The 22,637-nt window shown below is 64.4% G+C and overlaps 1 protein-coding gene across 6 annotated transcripts in view; it reads left to right on the forward strand.

The window, feature by feature from the left end:
* Positions 1-22,637, forward strand: part of CHID1 (chitinase domain containing 1) — a 30,863-nt gene continuing 8,226 nt past the window's right edge. For 2 of the 6 annotated variants that reach the window (XR_007120833.1, XM_047690533.1), the window contains exons 1-9: positions 1-180; positions 13,006-13,158; positions 13,685-13,834; positions 14,085-14,217; positions 14,914-14,958; positions 15,439-15,545; positions 15,898-15,959; positions 18,983-19,075; positions 22,394-22,495. Coding sequence is in view for 5 of the 6 variants with exons in the window: in XM_047690533.1 (XP_047546489.1) it covers positions 142-180; positions 13,006-13,158; positions 13,685-13,834; positions 14,085-14,217; positions 14,914-14,958; positions 15,439-15,545; positions 15,898-15,959; positions 18,983-19,075; positions 22,394-22,495 (884 nt within the window). In the remaining variant the exon portion in view is untranslated. Of the gene's footprint in view, positions 181-723; positions 821-860; positions 990-12,171; positions 12,270-13,005; positions 13,159-13,684; positions 13,835-14,084; positions 14,218-14,913; positions 14,959-15,438; positions 15,546-15,897; positions 15,960-18,982; positions 19,076-22,393; positions 22,496-22,637 lie in introns of those variants that run through there. The other 4 variants (XM_047690536.1, XM_047690537.1, XM_047690535.1 and 1 more) reach the window with 4 other exon arrangements.

Below are 22,637 nucleotides of genomic sequence, written 5' to 3' on the forward strand. Positions count from 1 at the left end.
GAACGAAGTTCGGTTCAGAAAGAACCGTCTCAGCGGCGGAAATGGGGAAGCGAGCCAGGCCTCAGCCCTGGGACTGGAGGGGCAGAGCCGGGCGGGAAGGCCGTGCGGTTTTCTGCGGGAGACTGCCCAGAACAGCTAGGGATGGGGGCGAGGGCTGCACCCAGAGCAAAACGCCTGGGGATGAGAATCGCTGGCCACGTCGTGCCCAGTCCCCACGGTGCCCATTCCTTCTGACCGCGCTGGGCCAGAGGGGCTTCTGCCTGCCTCTCGGGGGGCTCTGGCCTGTGGGAGCCGCCGCCGGCCGCCGCAGACTCTGGAGGCAGGACGGAGTCCCGGGGCTCGGCTGGCGGAGGCGCTCGATGCCCCGGGGCCACACGGACGCTGCCTGCGACGGAGGACTGGACCGCGCTTACTCCGGGGCATGTGGGGGACGTCGGGGAGGGCCAGGAGGGAGGGTGGCCGCCAGAGGGGAAGGAGGGGCGCCGGGAGACGCGACTCCCGATGGTCACCGCGTGGGCGCCTCGCGGCAAGGCTGGAGCGCCAGCACCCACCCCTACCCTCGCGGTCCCCTGCCCGGGCCCTGTCCCCGGCCCCCTGCCCTCTGCCCCGGACCGCTTCCTGCACCAGACCCCGCCCCGGCCCCGCCCCCAGCCCCGCCTCACACCGGGGGCCCCGCCCCCGGGCTTCGGCCCCGCCCCAACCCCGGCTTGCAGTGCACGGCGGCTGCGCTCCAGCGTTCTGGGGCGGGACTTCCGGCAGCGCCCGCGAGCGTCTTCCGGCCGCGCGCGAGGGTGGTCCGGCCGGCCTGTGGTACGTGAAGGTGAGCCCCGCAGCGTCCGGCCGGGGTGGTGTCCAGGCTTCGCGTCTCGGCGCCTGCTGCTTCTCCTCCTCGCGCGGCCTCAGTTCCGCGCCGCGAAGTGGGCTCGCGGGGGACGCGTGTGACAGCAGGAGGCGCGGCGCGACGGAGCGCGGGTGTGAGAGATGGAGCGGTGAGCGTGCGGGTTGCCGCGAGTGCGGGTGAGAGCGTGCGGGGCCGGTGCGAGCGGGTGAGAGCGGGTGTGAGCGTGCGGGGTCGGTGCGAGCGAGTGTGAGCGTGCGGGGCCGGTGCGAGCGGGTGAGAGCGTGCGGGGCCGGTGCGAGCGGGTGAGAGCGTGCGGGGCCGGTGCGAGCGGGTGTGAGCGTGCGGGGCCGGTGCGAGCGGGTGTGAGCGTGCGGGGCCGGTGCGAGCGGGTGAGAGCGTGCGGGGCCGGTGCGAGCGGGTGAGAGCGTGCGGGGCCGGTGCGAGCGGGTGAGAGCGTGCGGGGCCGGTGCGAGCGGGTGAGAGCGTGCGGGGCCGGTGCGAGCGGGTGAGAGCGTGCGGGGCCGGTGCGAGCGGGTGTGAGCGTGCGGGGCCGGTGCGAGCGGGTGTGAGCGTGCGGGGCCGGTGCGAGCGGGTGAGAGCGTGCGGGGCCGGTGCGAGCGGGTGTGAGCGGGTGAGAGCGTGCGGGGCCGGTGCGAGCGGGTGTGAGCGGGTGAGAGCCTGCGGGGCCGGTGCGAGCGGGTGAGAGCGGGTGTGAGCCTGCGGGGCCGGTGCGAGCGGGTGAGAGCGTGCGGGGCCGGTGCGAGCGGGCGGGCGTGAGCGGGTGTGAGCGTGCGGGGCCGGTGCGAGCGGGCGTGAGCGGGTGAGAGCGTGCGGGGCCGGTGCGAGCGGGCGTGAGCGGGTGAGAGCCTGCGGGGCCGGTACGAGCGGGCGTGAGTGGGTGAGAGCGTGCGGGGCCGGTGCGAGCGGGCATGAGTGGGTGAGAGCCTGCGGGGCCGGTGCGAGCGGGTGTGAGCGGGTGAGAGCCTGCGGGGCCGGTGCGAGCGGGTGAGAGGGGGTGTGAGCGTGCGGGGCCGGTGCGAGCGGGTGAGAGCGTGCGGGGCCGGTGCGAGCGGGCGGGCGTGAGCGGGTGAGAGCCTGCGGGGCCGGTGCGAGCGGGTGAGAGGGGGTGTGAGCGTGCGGGGCCAGTGCGAGCGGGTGCGAGCGGGTGTGAGCGTGCGGGGCCGGTGCGAGCGGGTGAGAGCGTGCGGGGCCGGTGCGAGCGGGCGTGAGTGGGTGTGAGCGTGCGGGGCCGGTGCGAGCGGGTGAGAGCGGGTGAGAGCCTGCGGGGCCGGTGTGAGAGCGGGTGAGAGCGTGCGGGGCCGGTGCGAGCGGGCGGGCGTGAGCGGGTGTGAGCCTGCGGGGCCGGTGCGAGCGGGTGAGAGGGGGTGTGAGCGTGCGGGGCCGGTGCGAGCGGGTGAGAGCGTGCGGGGCCGGTGCGAGCGGGCGGGCGTGAGCGGGTGAGAGCCTGCGGGGCCGGTGCGAGCGGGTGAGAGGGGGTGTGAGCGTGCGGGGCCAGTGCGAGCGGGTGCGAGCGGGTGTGAGCGTGCGGGGCCGGTGCGAGCGGGTGAGAGCGTGCGGGGCCGGTGCGAGCGGGCGTGAGTGGGTGTGAGCGTGCGGGGCCGGTGCGAGCGGGTGAGAGCGGGTGAGAGCCTGCGGGGCCGGTGTGAGAGCGGGTGAGAGCGTGCGGGGCCGGTGCGAGCGGGCGTGAGTGGGTGAGAGCCTGCGGGGCCGGTGCGAGCGGGCGTGAGTGGGTGAGAGCCTGCGGGGCCGGTGCGAGCGGGCGTGAGAGGGTGAGAGCCTGCGGGGCCGGTGCGAGCGGGTGAGAGCGGGTGAGAGCGTGCGGGGCCGGTGCGAGCGGGCGTGAGTGGGTGAGAGCGTGCGGGGCCGGTGCGAGCGGGTGAGAGCGTGCGGGGCCGGTGCGAGCGGGCGGGCGTGAGCGGGTGAGAGCGTGCGGGGCCGGTGCGAGCGGGTGAGAGCGTGCGGGGCCGGTGCGAGCGGGCGGGCGTGAGCGGGTGAGAGCGTGCGGGGCCGGTGCGAGCGGGTGAGAGGGGGTGTGAGCGTGCGGGGCCAGTGCGAGCGGGTGCGAGCGGGTGTGAGCGTGCGGGGCCAGTGCGAGCGGGTGCGAGCGGGTGAGAGCGTGCGGGGCCGGTGCGAGCGGGGCGGGCGTGAGCGGGTGTGAGCGTGCGGGGCCGGTGCGAGCGGGCGTGAGCGGGTGAGAGCCTGCGGGGCCGGTGCGAGCGGGCGTGAGCGGGTGAGAGCCTGCGGGGCCGGTACGAGCGGGCGTGAGTGGGTGAGAGCGTGCGGGGCCGGTGCGAGCGGGCGTGAGCGGGTGAGAGCGTGCGGGCCGGTGCGAGCGGGGCGTGAGCGGGTGTGAGCGTGCGGGGCCGGTGCGAGCGGGCGTGAGTGGGTGAGAGCCTGCGGGGCCGGTGCGAGCGGGCGTGAGAGGGTGAGAGCCTGCGGGGCCGGTGCGAGCGGGCGTGAGTGGGTGAGAGCGTGCGGGGCCGGTGCGAGCGGGCGTGAGCGGGTGTGAGCGTGCGGGGCCGGTGCGAGCGGGCGTGAGTGGGTGAGAGCGTGCGGGGCCGGTGCGAGCGGGCGTGAGCGGGTGAGAGCCTGCGGGGCCGGTACGAGCGGGCGTGAGTGGGTGAGAGCGTGCGGGGCCGGTGCGAGCGGGCGTGAGCGGGTGAGAGCCTGCGGGCCGGTACGAGCGGGCGTGAGTGGGTGAGAGCGTGCGGGGCCGGTGCGAGCGGGCGTGAGTGGGTGAGAGCCTGCGGGGCCGGTACGAGCGGGCGTGAGTGGGTGAGAGCGTGCGGGGCCGGTGCGAGCGGGTGAGAGCGGGTGTGAGCGTGCGGGGCCGGTGCGAGCGGGTGAGAGCCTGCGGGGCCGGTGCGAGCGGGTGAGAGGGGGTGTGAGCGTGCGGGGCCAGTGCGAGCGGGTGCGAGCGGGTGAGAGCGTGCGGGGCCGGTGCGAGCGGGCGGGCGTGAGCGGGTGAGAGCCTGCGGGGCCGGTGCGAGCGGGTGAGAGCGGGTGAGAGCGTGCGGGGCCGGTGCGAGCGGGCGGGCGTGAGCGGGTGAGAGCCTGCGGGGCCGGTGCGAGCGGGTGAGAGGGGGTGTGAGCGTGCGGGGCCGGTGCGAGCGGGTGAGAGCGGGTGAGAGCCTGCGGGGCCGGTACGAGCGGGGCGTGAGTGGGTGAGAGCGTGCGGGGCCGGTGCGAGCGGGCGTGAGTGGGTGAGAGCCTGCGGGGCCGGTGCGAGCGGGTGAGAGCGGGTGAGAGCCTGCGGGGCCGGTACGAGCGGGCGTGAGTGGGTGAGAGCGTGCGGGGCCGGTGCGAGCGGGCGTGAGTGGGTGAGAGCCTGCGGGGCCGGTGCGAGCGGGTGAGAGCGGGTGAGAGCGTGCGGGGCCGGTGCGAGCGGGTGAGAGCGTGCGGGGCCGGTGCGAGCGGGCGGGCGTGAGCGGGTGAGAGCCTGCGGGGCCGGTGCGAGCGGGTGAGAGGGGGTGTGAGCGTGCGGGGCCAGTGCGAGCGGGTGAGAGCGTGCGGGGCCGGTGCGAGCGGGGCGGGCGTGAGCGGGTGTGAGCGTGCGGGGCCGGTGCGAGCGGGCGGGCGTGAGCGGGTGAGAGCCTGCGGGGCCGGTGCGAGCGGGCGGGCGTGAGCGGGTGAGAGCCTGCGGGGCCGGTGCGAGCGGGTGAGAGGGGGTGTGAGCGTGCGGGGCCGGTGCGAGCGGGTGAGAGCGGGTGAGAGCCTGCGGGGCCGGTACGAGCGGGCGTGAGTGGGTGAGAGCCTGCGGGGCCGGTGCGAGCGGGCGTGAGCGGGTGAGAGCCTGCGGGGCCGGTGCGAGCGGGCGTGAGTGGGTGAGAGCCTGCGGGGCCGGTACGAGCGGGCGTGAGTGGGTGAGAGCGTGCGGGGCCGGTGCGAGCGGGCGTGAGTGGGTGAGAGCCTGCGGGGCCGGTACGAGCGGGCGTGAGTGGGTGAGAGCGTGCGGGGCCGGTGCGAGCGGGCGTGAGTGGGTGAGAGCGTGCGGGGCCGGTGCGAGCGGGCGTGAGTGGGTGAGAGCGTGCGGGGCCGGTGCGAGCGGGCGTGAGCGGGTGTGAGCCTGCGGGGCCGGTGCGAGCGGGTGAGAGCGGGTGAGAGCGTGCGGGGCCGGTGCGAGCGGGCGTGAGCGGGTGAGAGCGTGCGGGGCCGGTGCGAGCGGGTGAGAGCGGGTGAGAGCGTGCGGGGCCGGTGCGAGCGGGCGTGAGTGGGTGAGAGCGTGCGGGGCCGGTGCGAGCGGGCGTGAGCGGGTGAGAGCCTGCGGGGCCGGTGCGAGCGGGCGTGAGAGGGTGAGAGCGTGCGGGGCCGGTGCGAGCGGGCGTGAGCGGGTGAGAGCCTGCGGGGCCGGTGTGAGAGCGGGTGAGAGTGCGGGGGGCCTGGGAGAGAACTGGCGTGAGAGCCGGTTTGTGCCAAACGGTGTGGGAGTGAGCGTGCGACAGGAGGGTGACCAGCACACTTAGTGTGACTGGGCTGGTGAGCCAGGGCGTGGTGGCCACCCTGCCCCAGAGGCCAAGCCGGGGTGCGGCGCAGGTGGCCCCTGCCGGTTGGGGGACGCCGGGCTGGGTCCCTCTGCGTTTGGCCACACGCCTTGAAAGCCGGAGACGTTGCACTCTGAAAGGTGACTTGGCCCCTCGCTTGCGCAGAGCCAGGGGACAGCGGGTTGGTGGCAAAATGGACCCCGAGCCCCCTGCGGCGTCCGGTGTCCGTGGCCGTGTCGGGTGCGTGTAGCACGGGGCCGCGCGGCAGCTTCACCTCCGGGCGGGACGCACTCCGCTCCCTGGGCCCGGGCCTGGCCCGCCGCACGGGGGCAATGAAGGTCCCCAGGACCGTGCTCGTCCCGCCTCTCTTCGCTGCCCTCGCTGGCCAGAGCCGCTCGCCCCTCCCGCGGGAGCACGGTCGGCTCCGGGACGTGTGCGGCCGAGACTGCGCGTGATGGGCCGTTGGCTTGCGGCGGGAACGGCCGGACCATGGCTCGTGGTCCGCCGCGGGTCGGTGACACCGGTGACACACTCGGGGCACGTCGGGTGGCGTTTCTCACGTGCGTAGGACTGAAGAGCGAGACCAGTCTGACGAGTAAAAGTCCGTTTCCTTTTTTTTTTTTAAAGATGTATCCATTTTGGGAGTGAGCCGGCGGGGGCGGGGGCGGGGCCGGGGCGGGACCGGGAGAGAAGCGCCCTCCCCGCCGGGCGCGGGGCCTCTCCCCTGACCCTGACTCTCCCGCTCAGCCCGCGGAGCCACCCAGGCGCCCCTAAACATCAGTTTCTTAAAAATGAGGGTAGGAGAATTCGCAGCGTTTCCCCGGGCGTGGGCAGCTCTGGTGAGCGGCTTTCACGCGACACACGCCCGCGCGCCCGCGCACACCTGTTCTGGCCCGTGACGCACCGCCACTGTGGTCTCACAGAACCCTCGAAGGTTACTGCTGTGACGTGCTGTCCTTGGGTAGGCACACGGCTGACAGTCCTCCCAGGAGCGTGGGGTCCGCGGAACCCAGGGGCGCTCGGTTGTTAGAGCAGATCGGAGACCCCTGCCTTCCAGGGCCCCTCTCGGGACCACAGACATGAAGTGGTCACTGACACCACACCCTGCGGGCCTGTGCTGCCCGAAGGAGGTCACTGGTGTGCGTGGGGAGAACCGACATGAGAGCCGGGGCTCCGCAGAGAGCACGATGGGAGAATTTGCCCTCAGGCCTCGGGAAGGATGGCCGGGTGCCCGCGGTGGCAGCAGGGTGGCAGCAGGGAGCCGTGGGAGGTGCCAGACAAGGCCTTGCTGCCGCTTAGGCCCCCTGGCACGTCCCAGCAGCTCACACAGTGTGTCCTCCCTGCCACATGTCAGGCATTCGGTCTGCAAAGTGCACGGCTGGTCAGGGAGTGGCCCAGCACTCACGAGCAGCTCACTCATGATACCATCGCGCCTCCTGCCGGGGCTGGCCGCTGGGCACAGTCGGTGGCAGTGCCAGTCCAGGCCTTGAGCTCAGTCTGGCTCTTTCCGTTGCTGCCTCCACTGTATATGGAGCCTGGCAAGGTCCATCTCCCTTCCCCCAGACGAGCTCCATCTCTACCTTTTCCTCTTTCTTCCTTCCCCATGGTGTGAAATAGGTCAAGGGGCAGGTGAGCCATAGGCAGAGGGGTCTCTAGGCGGGCGGGCAGTAGATGGGGCAGCAGCCCGTGGGCAGAGGACGTGGAGGCTACTGGGGCACACCCCAGGCTACTATGGATTGCTTGAGGACCTCCCTACCGCTTGGTTTCTCGTACTTTCCATACTCAGTGACCCAGACCTCCACCCTGGAGCCGAGGAAGAGACTGAGGTCATGGAGTGGACCCGGGGGGCTGGGGTCAAAGGTGGGGGTGCCTGGCAGAGTAGGCACTACTCCGCACACACTCCGCCCCACCCCATGTGGCTCCTGCCGGCAGGTGCACTTGCCCGTGGATGCACAGCTGTCCTCTCAGCTCTGCAGCCCCTCGTGCAAGCATGTTTGCTCAGGTGTCTTTCTGGCCTCCTGGTGGCCAGGCTTCCGAGAGTTAGCCCCTCACAGCTTGGCAGCCTCGATGTCAGCCTAACCAGATGAGTTTTGTGCCGCCTGCCCTCTGCTGTGGCTGAGGGAGCCCAAGTCAGAGCTGTGGTCACAAGATGGGAGGGAGCAGGGACTGTTGTCCTTGATGATTCTGTTGCCAGGAAGTGGCAGGAGAGGGGCTGCTGGGAAGGGGAGGGGGCAGAGGATGGCAATCTGGGCCTGGGTCTTTGCTTCCCTCCCCACAGGCCCTTCAGAATTGCCCTTGCAGCTGTGTCCCTTCTGTCCTCCTGTGAAGCCCTTGGGCCAGCCTTTTGTGCCTCCCTGCCTCTTGGGGAGGGACCTCCAGGGCTCCTCACTCTGGCCTTTGTTCTCCCACGGGCAGGTATGCCTTGCAGCTGCCCAGGGGGTGACGGCCCGAAGCCATGCAGCCTGTGCTGCTCTGCCAAGGGAAGTTGCTGAAGAGGAGGGTTTGGGAGGAGGTAAACACAGGCTCCTGGCCAGGAGGTTAACAGGGCGGAGGGGATGGAGGGGTGAGTGCTGCAGAGGGCCTGACTCTCAGCACATGACAGGGCATACCCTGCCTGGGGCTCTGGTGACCCCATAGCCACTGCTCATCAGGAGGCTCTGCTGGCTCCCTGGGGCCTTTGGGTTCTCCTCTGGCTCTGCCACCAAGTGGCTCCTTAGGTGGTCTGGAGGGGGAAGTCCAGCTGTGAGTCTGTGGACCCACACTCTTGCACACCTCAGAGCCTCATTAAGACTCCACCCAGTCTGGGGGCGCCTGGGTGGCTCAGTGGGTTAAGCCACTGCCTTTGGCTCAGGTCATGATCTCGGAGTCCTGGGATCGAGCCCCGCATCGGGCTCTATGCTCTCTCGGGGAGCCTGCTTCCCCCCTCCCTCTCTCTGCCTGCTTGTGATCTCTCTGTCAAAAAAAAAAAAAAAAAAAAAAAAAAAAGACCACAACCAGTCTGGGCCTGCCTGTTACTCGACTGCCCTGGGAGTGAACAACAAGGAGGCAGAATGGCGGGTGGGGGGGCGGGGTACAGAACCTAAAGGAACTGCAGGCTCTTCAAAGGCCAGAGCAGGAGAGCCGGAAAAAATACAGCTGAGCCCAAAGATGCAGGGTTCTCGGGACACCTGGGTGGCTCAGTTGGTTGGACGACTGCCTTCGGCTCAGGTCATGATCCCGGGGTCCCGGGATCGAGTCCCGCATCGGGCTCCCAGCTCCATGGGGAGTCTGCTTCTCCCTCTGACCTTCTCCTCGTTCATGCTCTCTCTCACTGCCTCTCTCTCAAATAAATAAATAAAATATTAAAAAAAAAAAAAAAAAGATGCAGGGTCCTCAGCAGGTAGCCTCCTCCTTTACTTTGTAGTATCGCCCTTTCTGTACTTTTCTCTGTAGGTGTGTATACACACAGGAATTCTTAAACAAGGCTGGGATCCTTTTGCATGTGTGCATTTCATAACATTTGCACCCACCAGTGCACTGTGCACCGAGCACCCCAGTGCCTGTCCGTACTCAGCGTACGGAAGCATGGGTTACCCTGTTTAGGCAGTGTCGTGATGAACCACCTCCATTCCCCACAGAAGCGCAGGAGTCCCCCAGACTCTAATTTGTGAAAGGAAACGTATTGAAAAGTATATTTATGACTAGATTGTCATCCAAAAGGCTTGTGCAAATTTGGCGTGAGTTGTTGCTGCCCCAGGTCCACACTGTTAGCGCCGTCGTCTCTGGTGCTTACCAGCACTGTGTGTCAACTCCTTCAATTGCTGGTGAAGCGGAGGTGCTGTTTCTGGGGCTTAAGGCCTCTCTGTGTAGTCCAGGGGATCTCTGTATATTCCAGGGTGTCTCCACCTATTCCAGAGGATCTCTGTAATCCAGGGGATCTCCGCGTATTCCAGAGCGTCTCTGCCTAATCCAGGGGATCTCTGTGTGTTCCAGGATGTCTCTGCGTATTCCGGGGGATCTCTGTGTGTTCCAGGGGATCTCCACGTATTCCAGGGCGTCTCTGCCTAATCCAGGGGATCCCCGCATGTTCCAGGGGATCTCTGCCTATTTCAGAGCGTCTCTGCCTAGTCCAGGGGATTTCTGCATGTTCCAGGGGATCTCTGCCTATTCCAGAGCGTCTCTGCCTAGTCCAGGGGATCTCTGCATGTTCCAGGGGATCTCTGCCTATTCCAGAGGATCTCTGCCTAGTCCAGGGGATCTCTGCATGTTCCAGGGGATCTCTGCCTATTCCAGAGGATCTCTGCATATTCCGGGGCACCTCTCTGTAGTCCAGGGGATCTCTGCCTATTCCAGAGCGTCTCTGCCTAATCCAGGGGATCTCTGTGTGTTCCAGGGGATCTCTGCCTATTCCAGAGCGTCTCTGCATAATCCAGGGGATCTCCACGTGTTCCAGGGGATCTCTGCCTATTCCAGAGCGTCTCTGCATAATCCAGGGGATCTCTGTGTAATCCAGGGGATCTCTGCCTATTCCAGAGGATCTCTGTGTATTCCGGGGCGCCTCTCTGTAGTCCAGGGGATCTCCACGTATTCCAGAACGTCTCTGCCTAATCCAGGGGATCTCTGTGTGTTCCAGGGGATCTCTGCCTATTCCAGAGCGTCTCTGTGTAATCCAGGGGATCTCCACGTGTTCTAGGGGATCTCTGCCTATTCCAGAGGATCTCTGCGTAATCCAGGGGATCTCTGTGTAATCCAGGGGATCTCTGCCTATTCCAGAGGATCTCTGCGTATTCCGGGGCGCCTCTCTGTAGTCCAGGGGATCTCTGCCTATTCCAGAGCGTCTCTGCATAATCCAGGGGATCTCTGTGTGTTCCAGGGGATCTCTGCCTATTCCAGAGCGTCTCTGTGTAATCCAGGGGATCTCCACGTGTTCTAGGGGATCTCTGCCTATTCCAGAGGATCTCTGCGTAATCCAGGGGATCTCTGTGTAATCCAGGGGATCTCTGCCTATTCCAGAGGATCTCTGCGTATTCCGGGGCGCCTCTCTGTAGTCCAGGGGATCTCTGCCTATTCCAGAGCGTCTCTGCATAATCCAGGGGATCTCTGTGTAATCCAGGGGATCTCTGCCTATTCCACAGGATCTCTGCATATTCCGGGGCGCCTCTCTGTAGTCCAGGGGATCTCCACGTATTCCAGAGCGACTCTGTCCAATCCAGGGGATCTCTGTGTGGTCCAGGGGATCTCTGCCTATTCCAGAGGATCTCTGTGTAATCCAGGGGATCTCTGTGTAATCCAGGGGATCTCTGCCAATTCCAGAGGATCTCTGCGTATTCCGGGGCGCCTCTCTATAGTCCAGGGGATCTCCACGTATTCCAGAGCGTCTCTGCCTAATCCAGGGGATCTCTGTGTGTTCCAGGAGATCTCTGCCTATTCCAGAGCGTCTCTGCATAATCCAGGGGATCTCCGCGTGTTCCAGGGAATCTCTGCCTATTCCAGAGGATCTCTGTGTAATCCAGGGGATCTCTGCCTATTCCAGAGGATCTCTGCGTATTCCGGGGCACCTCTCTGTAGTCCAGGGGATCTCCACGTATTCCAGAGCATCTCTGCCTAATCCAGGGGATCTCTGTGTGTTCCAGGATGTCTCTGCGTATTCTGGGGGATCTCTGTGTGTTCCAGGGGATCTCCGCATAGTCCAGGGGGTCTCCGCATGTTCCAGTGCGTCTCTGCCTATTCCAGGGCGTCTCTGTGTTACAGGCATCTCTGTATCTGGGGCATGTATAACATGGGGTCCTTCTGCATTATGGGTCATCTCTATGTTACAATGTGTCTGTATTACACAGTATCTCTATTATGGGGTATCTGTATTGCGGGGTTTGCCTGGCTTTACAGGGTATCTGTGATTGCATGTCTGTATGGGGTACCTGTGTGTTAGGGAGTTTGAGGTTCTGTGTACTAAGAAGTATGACCGCACCCCTTTGTTTCCTATATTTTTGCAGTGGGGCATTTTTTATTGGAATGTCTTTTTTCTTTTTTAAGATTTTATTTATTTTATTTATTTGGCAGAGAGATAGTAGGCAGAGTGGCAGGCAGAGGGAAAGAGGGAAGCAGGCTCTCCATCAAGGAGGGAGCCCAATATGGGGCTTGATCCCACAACCCTGGGATCATAATCCGTGCCAAAGGCAGCTGCTTAACTGACTGAGCCACCCAGGCGCCCCTTATTGGAGCCTCTTGTTCTTTTTATTTCTTTTTTCTTTTTTTAAACATTTTATTTATTTATTTGACAGAGAGATCACAAGTAGGCAGAGAGGCAGGCGGGGGGTGGGGAAGCAGGCTCCCTGCTGAGCAGAAGCTGATGTGGGGCTCGATCCCAGGACCCCGAGATCATGACCCGAGCCGAAGGCAGAGGTTTTAACCCACTGAGCCACCCAGGTGCCCCTTATTCTTTTTTTTTTCTTTTTTTAATAAATATTTTATTTATTTATTTGACAGAGACAGTGAGAGAGAGAACACAAGCAGGGGGAGTGGGAGAGGGAAACCCAGACTTCCCGCCAAACAGAGAGCCCGATATAGGGCTCGATCCCAGGACGCCGGGATCATGACCTGAGCCGAAGGCAGACACCCAGCGACTGAGCCCCCAGGCAACCCGACTTTTTCTTGATTTGTAAGAGTTCTTTGCTCATTATGGATAGATAATGGGTAGGAATGCTTTGTGAAGTTCGTTCTAATTATTTTTTTTCCTGGCTTATTAATTCTTTAAATTTGCTTTTTTGTTTCCTAAATGAAAGTGTCACTTTTTTCTTTTTTGAAGATTTTATTTATTTATTTGACAGAGAGCGCACAAGCAGGGGGAGCGGCAGGCAGAGGGAGAGGTAGAATCAGGCTTCCCCCCACCGCCACCAGCAGGGAGCCCGATGCGGGGCTCGATCCCAGGATCATGACCTGAGCCAAAGGTAGCTGCTTACCAACTGAGACACCCAGGCGCCCCTAAAGTATCACATTTCTTTCTTTTTTTCTTTCTTTCTTTTATAGGATTTTATTTATTTATTTGAGAAGAGAGCACAAGCGGGGGTGAGGGGCAGAGGGAAAGGGATAAGCAGACTCCCCACTGAGCAGGGAGCCCAACGCAGGGCTTGATCCTAGGACCCTGAGAGCATGACCTGAGCTGAAGGCAGACGCTTCAGCGACTGAGGCGCCCAGGTGCCCCTAAAGTGTTACAGTTCTGTGTAATGAATTCCGTTGGCGTGTTCTTCCCTAACCGCCACACTGCTGGCGTACTTGGAAGGGCCTTCTCCGCCTGAGTTTACAGAAGCAGACACCCGTATTTTCTTCAAGTCCTTTCCATGGCTCTGCTGTTTCACACTTAAGCCCTCCAGTAGCTGGATTTCTTTGGGTTGGTGGGAGGCAGCCGCCGTTTTCCCAGATGGCACCATGGTCAGGGCAGCCCGGAGGCAGTGGGGAAGGTTTTCTGACTAGCAGCAGGGAGACCCCTTTCTGGGCATCTGAAGAACAAGGGGCCGAGCAGGGCCGGGGGCTGGGCAGGCTGCTGGGGCTAGCCCTGGGTAGGGCTCTGTCCCGGGACCAGTGCCCAGGCCGGTGCCATGAGGACCCAGGCCCTGTGAGGGGCTCATTTGGCAGAGGGGACACCGCACACTGCTGGTGATCGTGTGTGCTCTGCTGTCCCCACAGCCCCCGGCCCCTGAGGTGGGAGCGCACTGTGGCGCTCCCGCCATGAGGACACTGCTCAGCGCACTGTGGCTTGCTCTGGCCTGCAGCCCCGTCCGTACTACTCTGTCAAAGTCAGATGCCGGAAAGGCCGCCTCGAAGACGCTGCTGGAGAAGGTAGGCGTGTCCGGAGGCTGGCTTCTTCCTGCCCCCTGGGGTCGTGTGTCGAGGCCTGTGATGGTGGACTCTGTGGGCCCAGAGCCTAGGGCCTTGGCCTCCTTGGGCCGCTGGCCAGTACTGCCCCAGGCTCTGGCTGATGGCCTGAGGGGGAGCAGTTTCTGGCGGTGGGGCTGAGGGTGTGCTGGCCCTCGCTAGCCCAGAGTTCGGCCTTCACTCTGCCTCTGCTGCTTCCCACGGCCGCGCTCTCATCCCGCCTTGTGGAGTTCTGTCACATGCGTGGCTGTCGGGCGGATCGGACGAGAGACGCGCCACGCCTTTGTGCCATTTTGCTGGGATAGGAGAGTGAGTCCTTAGGGACTGTCAGCTCCTCAAGGGTGGGCCTTTCCCTGTGGGCTCCGGTCAGCGGCACCGTGTTGGTCCCAGGACACAGTGCCTGCCTGATCAGAGGACCGTTGCTCAAGGTCCTGTGGCCTGCCTGTGGGCGGCAGGCCCTGACCGCTTAGTCCTTTTGCTTTTATCTCAGACTCAGTTTTCAGAGAAGCCTGTCCAAGACCGGGGTCTGGTGGTGACAGACCTTAGGGCTGAGGATGTCGTTCTGGAGCATCGTAGCTACTGCTCAGCCAAGGCCCGGGAGAGGCACTTTGCCGGGGATGTCCTGGGCTACGTCACTCCAGTAAGCCGGGCCCTGGGGCGGATAGGGAGGTCCCGAGGGCAAGGTGGCCACTGGAGTCCACCTTCCAGGGCTGTGGCCATGCAGGGGCATGGGGAAAGAATGATCCAACAAGTGACAGCCATCCCATGGGTTTTCTGGGGACTTGTCTTGCATGGCACAGGTGGGCCTGTGGTGTCCCGGTTCAGAGGTGTCTCTAGGGCCCTCTGTCCACAGCTGCAAGTGCGCTCACCTGTTCTCCATTTTCTGCCAGTGGAACAGCCATGGCTATGATGTTGCAAAGGTCTTCGGGGGCAAGTTCACACAGATCTCGCCCGTGTGGCTGCAGCTGAAGCGGCGGGGTCGGGAGATGTTCGACGTCACGGGCCTTCACGACGTGGACCAAGGTTCTCGTTGCTGCTCATCTGTGCTGGTCCTGAGGGCTCAGAGGGTGTGAGTGCATGTCCGCCTGTGTGCGTGTGAGGGTGTGACTCTGTGTGGGACTGTGTGTATAGCTGAGTGTGTGTGCACGAGCGTGAGACGGTCTGCCATTGGCCCAAACTCTGTCCCCTTTGGTGGTTTGTATGCAGGGTCCAGGGAGGAGGTGTCTGGGAGGGCCCAGCTGTCTCCGCGGCCACCCCTGTGAGCACGCACCCAAGTTCACATAGCTGTTCCCCTCTGGAGTTTGAAGAGGGGATGTGTTAGCTAGTTGTGGTGTTCCAAGACCTGAAGCCCTCCCTTGATGCTGGGAGAGCAGTGTCCGCGGACATGGCTGGGCGGCACTGGGACCTGGCCCTCAGGCACCCTTTAGCTCCAAGAAACAGTCCCAGCCCCCTTGGAGGCCACCTTTCTCTAGATGTGGCCAGTGCCACCACTTTGTCTCCGGTGGCCCAGAGGTCTGACCTGCCCTGGCTGGTCCGCAGCGGGAGGAGAGGGGAAGGGAGAAGAAGGGAGGGGAAGAGGAGGAGGGGGCTAGACCCACGGAGTCTCTCCTGCCGCCTCCCCTCTTCATGTCCATTGCAGGTGCCCCAGCATTTTCTCCCTTGGCGGGGGGCTGGGTCTTCCTGCGTCCCTGCTTTGACTGTCCTCTCCTCGTCCCACAGGATGGATGCGAGCGGTCAGGAAGCAGGCCAAGGGCTTACGGATAGGTAAGTCCGGTGGGCCTGGGCTGTCAGGGCACCCAGCCCTTAAGCCACACACTGTGAGGTAGAGGCCCTGGCAGGACCAGGCTGAGAGTGATGCCAGCCCTACCTGCCCAGTCCCAGGGCTCACAGCTGGCAAGGGTGTTCCCAGAGCACAGTGGGATTATCGGGGTCTGGGGATTGGAGCAGGGAACAGGTGACAGCTGCACAGGAGGAGCCACGCGGGGTGGGGCCGGCTGGGGACTGATCCAGGTGGAAGACAGTCTGGTAGGAGCCAGGCAGCGAGGAGCTGGAAAGCTGGGGTCTGGGCATTCAGAAACTTGGTGTGTGCAGGGAAAAGAGGTCGGCACTACCCGATGCCCCTCCCTTGCCAGGCCTTATGGGCACTTAGCTGTGTGGCCATTCTGCTTTGGTGGCCGGGGCTACCCTGAGGGCAGGGCCAAGTACAGAGGGGTCACAATCCCTGTGTGGGTCTGTTCCCCTAAGTGCCCCGACTCCTGTTTGAGGACTGGACTCATGAGGACTTCCGGAATGTCTTGGACAGCGAGGACGAGATAGAAGAGCTTGGCAAGACCGTGGTCCAGGTGGCCAAGGTGAGGCCTGGCACTGCATGTGGTCAGCAGAGGCTGCCCTAGGCTTCCTCTTGGCCACAGAGGTCCTCTGGGCTAGGGAGGCCTCCCTTGGGAGATACCTGGCTGCCCACTGCCTTCCCGGCCCTCCAGGCCCCCAGGGGTTGGGGTTGGAGAGACACATGAGTGAACAGGACACACGAGGCTGAGCCCCTCTGCCCCTGGCTCCTGTGGGGACCTCCACACTGCCCCCTTCAGAGAGGGGCTTCGGGGCCTGCCATGACCTCCCCGATGTGTGGTGGTGGCTGGCTCTGTCACCTTCCCACCCACCTCTCCGAGGCTATCGGACCCCCTTCACCTGCCCTGTGCCTTTCAGAGCCAGCACTTTGACGGCTTCGTGGTGGAGGTCTGGAGCCAGCTGCTGAGCCAGAAGCACGTGTGAGTGGGCTGTGGGCTCTTCCTGGCTCCCCGGCATCCTGGAGGAGGCTGAAGAAAGGACTGAGGGAGCGCCATCATGGGGAGGGCCCTCTTCCTACACCCGGGGCAGGGACGGCACCTGAGAAGCATTCGAGGGGCAGTGTCTGGCCCTCACCACGCTGCATGGATGGGGAAGGGAGTGTGATAAGCGTCCCCCGGGAATGCTGGCAGGGGAGACCGGCCCAGGTGGTAACGGCAAGGGGAGGCTGGGATGTGAGCAGGAGCTCCTCTGCCGAGAAGAGGTCCGCAGAGTGCGGCTACGGAGTCATCTAGGACGAGAGCAGCCGCCCAGGCCTGCAGGCTCTACGTGCTCCCCTCGCAGTGGCACCCACACCGCCTGTGACCACAGTGACCAGGCAGAGTGGGAGTGGTCAGGTGTTGCCTACAGCGGCGACCACCCATTTCTGTCAGGGTCATGGGGTCAGCCCCACGAAGGACGGGGGTTTGTCGAGCTCTTCTGTGCGGGGCGCTTCGGATGTTTGCACGGCAGAGCAGTGGTGTGACCTGCACGGGGCCAGGGGCAGCAGAGGCTGGCGGCCAGCTACCCCTGGCTCTGGAACAGCCATCCCCTCCCTCTTCTGCCTGGAGAAGTCTCAGCCCGAAGCCTGAGCCGCTCCCCCACCTTGCTTCTCCATGCCCGGCTGCCCCAGCAGGGAGCCCTGGGCTCGGGTGGCCCCCCCCTTCTGCCCTGCAGCTGCAGGCCATTCTCTGCCCACTCAGAGGCGGCGTCGGAGTGCAGGTGGAAGGCGTGCCGTTGGCTCTCATCTCTGCCTGGTGCCCGGCAGGTCTGGGGACTCCCTGCCCAGGGTTGGAGGGGCAGGCCTGGCTGGGCAGCTGTGGCTCCCACCGCACTTGGGCCCGAGTCCGTAGCCCCGGGAAGGCCCTGAGGCCGTTTGTGGGGGAGGGTGGGTAGAGATAACGTGAGCCATGTTGAGGGGCTTCCCATGTTTGTCAGGAGCCAACATAGGGCCAGTGTGCAGGGGGTCCTGGCTCAGCCCAGAGACCCTCCTCACCGCTCCTCCCAGGCAACAGCCCTGACAGGGTGACCTTGCAGAACCTTCCGGAGGTGGAGCTAGAGCCCTTCCCCTGCAGCTTCTCACCAGGCAGCTTGATTCTGCCCGCTCACCGCAGGGGTGAACACCTGAGCCGAAGCTAGGCTGTAGCAGGCATGTGTGACGGGCCGGCCGGCAGGGTGGGCAGGCCAGGTGGAGTGGGGCGGAGAGCAGCCAGCAGAGCAGATGGCTCGGGCCTCATTGCTACCTGGGAGCCATCTCCCAGGACGGGATGGGCCAGGCTGCAGGGAGGCATGACGGGAACATTTCACGAGGCCGTCCTCACCTGTCACCCTCTTTGGGGCGTCTTACGAGGTGTCCGAGGGCACCGTTTCCTTCTGGAGAGGTCAGCCCAGAAAGGCCATTGTGGGCAAATGCTGTGGGGCACATAGCCTGTGCAGTGTGGTGGGGACGATGGTACAGTGCTGCCTGGACGCCCTGGACTCCAGGGTCCAGCGTCCTCCGACCTCCCTCTCACGCAAGTCCTCTGGGGAGGAGCAGGTGGTCTGAGCAGCTGGAGCAGGTAGGGCTGGCGCCCAGCTCCAGTGAGTGGCCTGGTCCCCTCCATGCGCACCCGGGGCACACGGGTGACCCTGGGTTCCCAGCTGGTGAGTGCCGCCCCAGGAGCACAACACCAGCCTTCCCTTCTCACAAAGATGCAGTCCCAGGGCCGTCCAAAAAGCTAGGAAAGCTGGTGACAGTGCTGCAGACAACGTGACAGCTGTTGGCAGCACAGATGGGGCACGTGCCCTGCAAGGGCTTGACCGAAGCCCAGGCCGCCTTGTTGCAGGAGGCCCCGCTCCTGCTGAGCCACGCTCCCACGGTCGGTACCCAGCCCATTCTTGTCCAGACAGCCAGGGCCATACCTGTACCCTGTGCATGTCTGTGGGGCCTTGAGGTGGGCACTGGGCCCTGTGCCCTGGCTGTACAAGGGTAGCCAGGACAACACCCACCATCCCTGCTGGTGAGCGTCCCGCTGCCCCAGCCCCTCTGATTGGCCCCGTGCGTGGGCACTGGACTCACTGTGCTCTGCAGACTGGGCCCAGGCCGGACAACCCAGAAGCATCTTGGCTTCCTGCAGGGCTCCTGGGCGCCTGTCCCTTGGTGGTCCTCGCTGCATGGCATGAGGGGGAGGGGGGGCCCGGAGCCGGGTTAGTCTCCATTCCACTGGCCATTCCTGGTGTGTCTCTAGGGGCTAGAGGAGCCCATGACTGCAGCTCCCTCCGTCCCCCACCTGGTGGCCCACTTCCTGTTGAGACATGTCCAGGCCCAAGTGGAGAGTTGCACCTGCTGCCCACCCACGGGTGTCCCTTCCGTGTGTCACAGGGCCGAGGATACCCCCCACCCTAGGACTGAGACAGGCGGCTGTGTCTGGCTCTTCCAGGCTCGGGGGTGGCCACAAGAGGGGGCTGGGGAGTTGTGGCCAGTGCTCTGGGGCACTGGGCTAGGACTCCGCCTCAGCACAAAGCCTGGTTGGTGCAGCTGCCCTTGCTTTTCTGGTCCCGAGGCACCTCTCAGGTGCTCTGTGACACCCAGTAGGTCAAGTGGTGTTTCGTGGCCTGGGCTGACCCAGTCACCAGCAAGTCAGCACCCAGGACACCTGTAGGTCCTTCCTCACCCCTGGGCCAGGCTTTGTGTCTGGGAGAGTCCAAAGGTGATGAGATGCTGCCCAGACACCCCTTTTTTTCCCCATGCCATTCTGAGGGTGACCCTGAGCAAGGAAGGACAGGAACCAGCCACGTTCTGAGCAGGCCCAGTTTGGGGGGAGGGTGGCCCCTGTGGGACCTGCTGGGCTGCCTTGAGTGTCTGCGTGGTGCAGGGCCTCACTGGAGCCCTCCAGGGTGGTAAGTGCCTGTACAGGGGCACCTGCCCCGTAGCAGGTCAGGCTCAGACCCCTTGGCTTCCTGTCCTTGATCTCCGGGTCCTTCGCAGGGGTCTCGTCCACATGCTCACCCACCTGGCTGAGGCCCTGCACCAGGCCCGGCTGCTGGCCATCCTGGTCATCCCACCAGCAGTCGCGCCCGGGTAAGTACCAAGCTCGCTGGGGACAGGCCGCTCCTTCCTGGCCGGTGGCAGACCTGGGTGGGTAGGTGCCGTGGAGCTGGGGACCCGCATCAGCCACGGCGGCGTGTCCTTGCATGTCCGCAGCGGAAGGCTGCGCCGTCCCTCCAAGCATTGGGAGACATTAGAGGTTCTTAAATTTGAAGGGCCACGTCTTTTGGACACTTGCACTCACTCTCAGGTGCAGCCCTGGACCTTCCCCACGACATGGACAGGCCCTTGGGCGGTCAGGCCATGTGGTCCCACGGCCTCCTTCCCCAGCCCGGCTGGTCACCCTTCTGGACCCCAGGGGACAGGGAGGCTGAGCAGGCCAGGCCCTAGTTGTTGGAGCCATGTCTCCTCTCCCCAGGACGTCACCTGGTGCCCGGCACATGGACACTCCAGCTCTGTCATGAGGACCAGGGCAGACCCAGGGTCCAGTGGCATTGTTGGCGAGCTGGCCACAGAGGTCTGGGTGGGACCAACGGGGGGCTCTGTTTGGCCTTTGCTAGCCCGGCACCGTGGCCCACAGGTACATGCTGCTCTCCCACCGCTGGCCCCCACATCGAGTGGCCACAGGGTGGTATGCTGAGGGGTGGGAGCCGCATGGGGGTGCCTCCGGGGCCTGGGATGTCCAGCCGTGGTTCAGAGCCCAGTGGGCTCATGGAAGCGCCAGTTGCCACATGGAGCCTGCAGGGCACTCCAGCAGCTACAACAGCTGCTCCCTGGGACAGCGCCGGCCTGGCCTTCGTGCCCCACAGTCCCCACCACGTGCCACCAGAGGCTGTGGACTGTGCTCCCCTGTGCCCTTTGCATTACTAGGGCGTTGGTCTGCTAGCGGAGTTTTCTCCCCACACTTTCAAGGTCCTCAGTCCACACCTGTGTCCCTGGGCCGGCACCTCCCTCCTAGAGCGGGGCGGGCGCTGCTCAGCCCAGGAGGGAGCGCAGCTGGAGCCCCATCTGTCTGTCCTTCACCCTGCACATACAGACGTCTATGTGCCTGTTGGTGAATGTGTGTGGGGTGCGCGTGTCCTGAGGCTCTGGTGGGGCTGCTGCTCCCGGGGCTCTTGTGGCTGCCTGAGGTTGGAACTTTCCTCTGCGAAGGCCGAAGGACAGGCCCTCTAGAGCCTGTGGGCTTGACTACGGCGCTTGCTGCCCATTTCCCGGGTCTCAGGTTCTGTGGGTGGCTCGGGGAGCTGGGGCGGCCTGGCCTTGTCACTGTTTACAGCCAGGAGCCACCCGTGGGATGGGTGCAGGAGGCGCCATCCGCAGAGGCAGGGCCGGGGTGCCCACCTGCAGCTGTCTCCACAGAGCCTAACGGCTTCTGGCACAGGCATAGAGCAGGGGTGCAGAGGGTATGCTGGAGAGTCGCGGTGGTGACGGGTTGGCCGCTCCTCGGGGCCAGCCCCCTGGGCCTGGCCTGGAAGGGCAGCAGGACTGCGGTGGGGTACATCTGTGCCCGGGAAGTAGACAGCCCGCCCTCGCTCTTTAGCCCCCAAGGGCAAAAGCACCGTGCTAAGGCAGCTGAGGGTGATCTTGGGGGGACTATGGCCAGTGTGGTCAGGGCTGAGGGTGGGGCTTTCGAGTGTGATGGGTGCTCTCCTGGCTACCTGGGTGTGCATGTCCCAGCTGTAAGCCAGCCCAGTGATTCCCCAAGGCTCTGGCTGGTGGTGGCCCACAGGAGCCCATCCCATGGACGTCAGGGACCCCGTACACACTTGCTGACAGCTCCTCAGCAGGCCCAACAAATCCCGCGTCCTGGCATTTTCTGTGGCAGGACGTCATCGTGTAGTGGGACACCATCGTGCCCGTCGTCCACCTCCCGGAGGCCTGCTAGTTTGGGCAGCCGTGCTGACTCGGAGCCCTGCCTGCGGGGTCACAACCATGCCCCGTAGAGCTGCTGCCCTAGAGCTGTCACTCATCTGTGGTCTCCCGGTGGAGGAGGAGCCGAAGGCTTGAGTGGCCCCCAGGCCTGTGAGGAGCAGATAGGACGAGTGTGGGCGGTGATACCTGCCTTCCACACACCATCTGTCAGGTGCCCAGCAGGGCTGGTGGGGGGCCACCCTGTGGCTAGTGGCAGAGCCCAGTGGCCACACGCAGAACCTACACTGACCCCAAAGAGGACTGGGTGCCAGAGAGCTGGTCGGGGGTAGGACTTGGGTTTACCACCAATAGGTGACCCCTCTCTGGTGTCTGGGGGCAGATAGCAGAGGAGAAGGGGTGCAGCGTCGAGCTACAAGCATGCGGCCTCGGGAGCAGGGAGATGGGACAGGGTCCTCCCTGGAGAAGAGATCGGCACCATGAGAAGTGGGGTCCCCTGGGGTGCCTGAGTGGCTCACTGTGTAAAGCCTCTGCCTTCAGTTCAGGTCTTGGTCTCAGGGTCCTGGGATCGAGTCCCACGTCGGGCTCTCTGCTCAGCAGGGAGCCTGCTTCCCCCCTTTCTCTCTGCCTGACTCTGCCTACTTGTGATCTCTGTCTTTCAAATAAATAAACTCTTCAAAAAAAGAAATGGGGTCCCCAGCAGGTTGGGGCGACTGCAGCAGTGGGGCCAAGTGCAGACCTGGCCGGTCAGGGTGATGGAGGAGGGAGGTACCCACCGTGTGGGGTAAAGCAGGAGGGGCTGATGGCAGAGGGTTTGGGAGTCCTGGGGAGGGTAGCAGCTGTGGAGGCGCACAGGCTGGGGCTGGGAGCTGCAGGAGGAAGTTAAGGGGAAGACGGACCCCAAGGGGGTGGCAGTGGGCTGCAGGGCCCCACTCTGCCCAGGCCAGCCAGCTCCGTGTGTAGGGGGAACCGTCTAGACGGGAGGCCGGGAGGGCCGGGACGGAGAGAAAGGAGCCTTTGTGTGAACGCCAGCATCGGGCTCGATCTGGTGGCCTTCTCAGCCCATTCCTGCTCTTGGAGTGTGGCCCCTACTTGGCTGGGGGCTGTACCCTTTAACTGAGTGACGAGTTACTTTCCAGGGAAAGTGACCTGCACGGGGCGCCTGGGTGGCTCAGTGGGTTAAGCCTCTGCCTTTGGCTCAGGTCATGATCTCAGGGTCCTGGGATCGAGCCCCGCATCCGGCTCTCTGCTCAGCAGGGAGCCTGCTTCCCTCTCTCTCTCTCTCTCTCTGCCTGCCTCTCCGTCTACTTGTGATCTTTGTTAAAAAAAAAAAAAATGACCTGCAGCCTCCCCGAGTGGAGGAAGGAAGGGGCGTGGTCTGGGAGCTTGCTCGGGCTCCGGGTAGGCGCAGGTGCCCGCTGGGGATGGGGCTGGCTGGGCTGTGAGCGATGGGCAGTGGAGGACACGCGGCTCTTATCGCAGGACCGAGCAGCTGGGCGTGTTCACACACAAGGAGTTTGAGCAGCTGGCCCCTGTGCTGGACGGCTTCAGCCTCATGACCTACGACTACCCCACAGCACAGCAGTGAGTGTGTGCACCAAGGGCCCCATGGGTTCTGTGCCTTGGGACAGAGATGCTCACCTCCTCTGGGGCCTGGACACTGGACAGGCAGAGGGGGCAAGGCCTGGTTTGTCACCAGTGTGCTTGGAGCCATACTGCTGTCAGC

Source organism: Lutra lutra, chromosome 10 (assembly GCF_902655055.1).
Source record: "Lutra lutra chromosome 10, mLutLut1.2, whole genome shotgun sequence".
NCBI classification, from domain to species: Eukaryota; Metazoa; Chordata; class Mammalia; order Carnivora; family Mustelidae; genus Lutra; species Lutra lutra.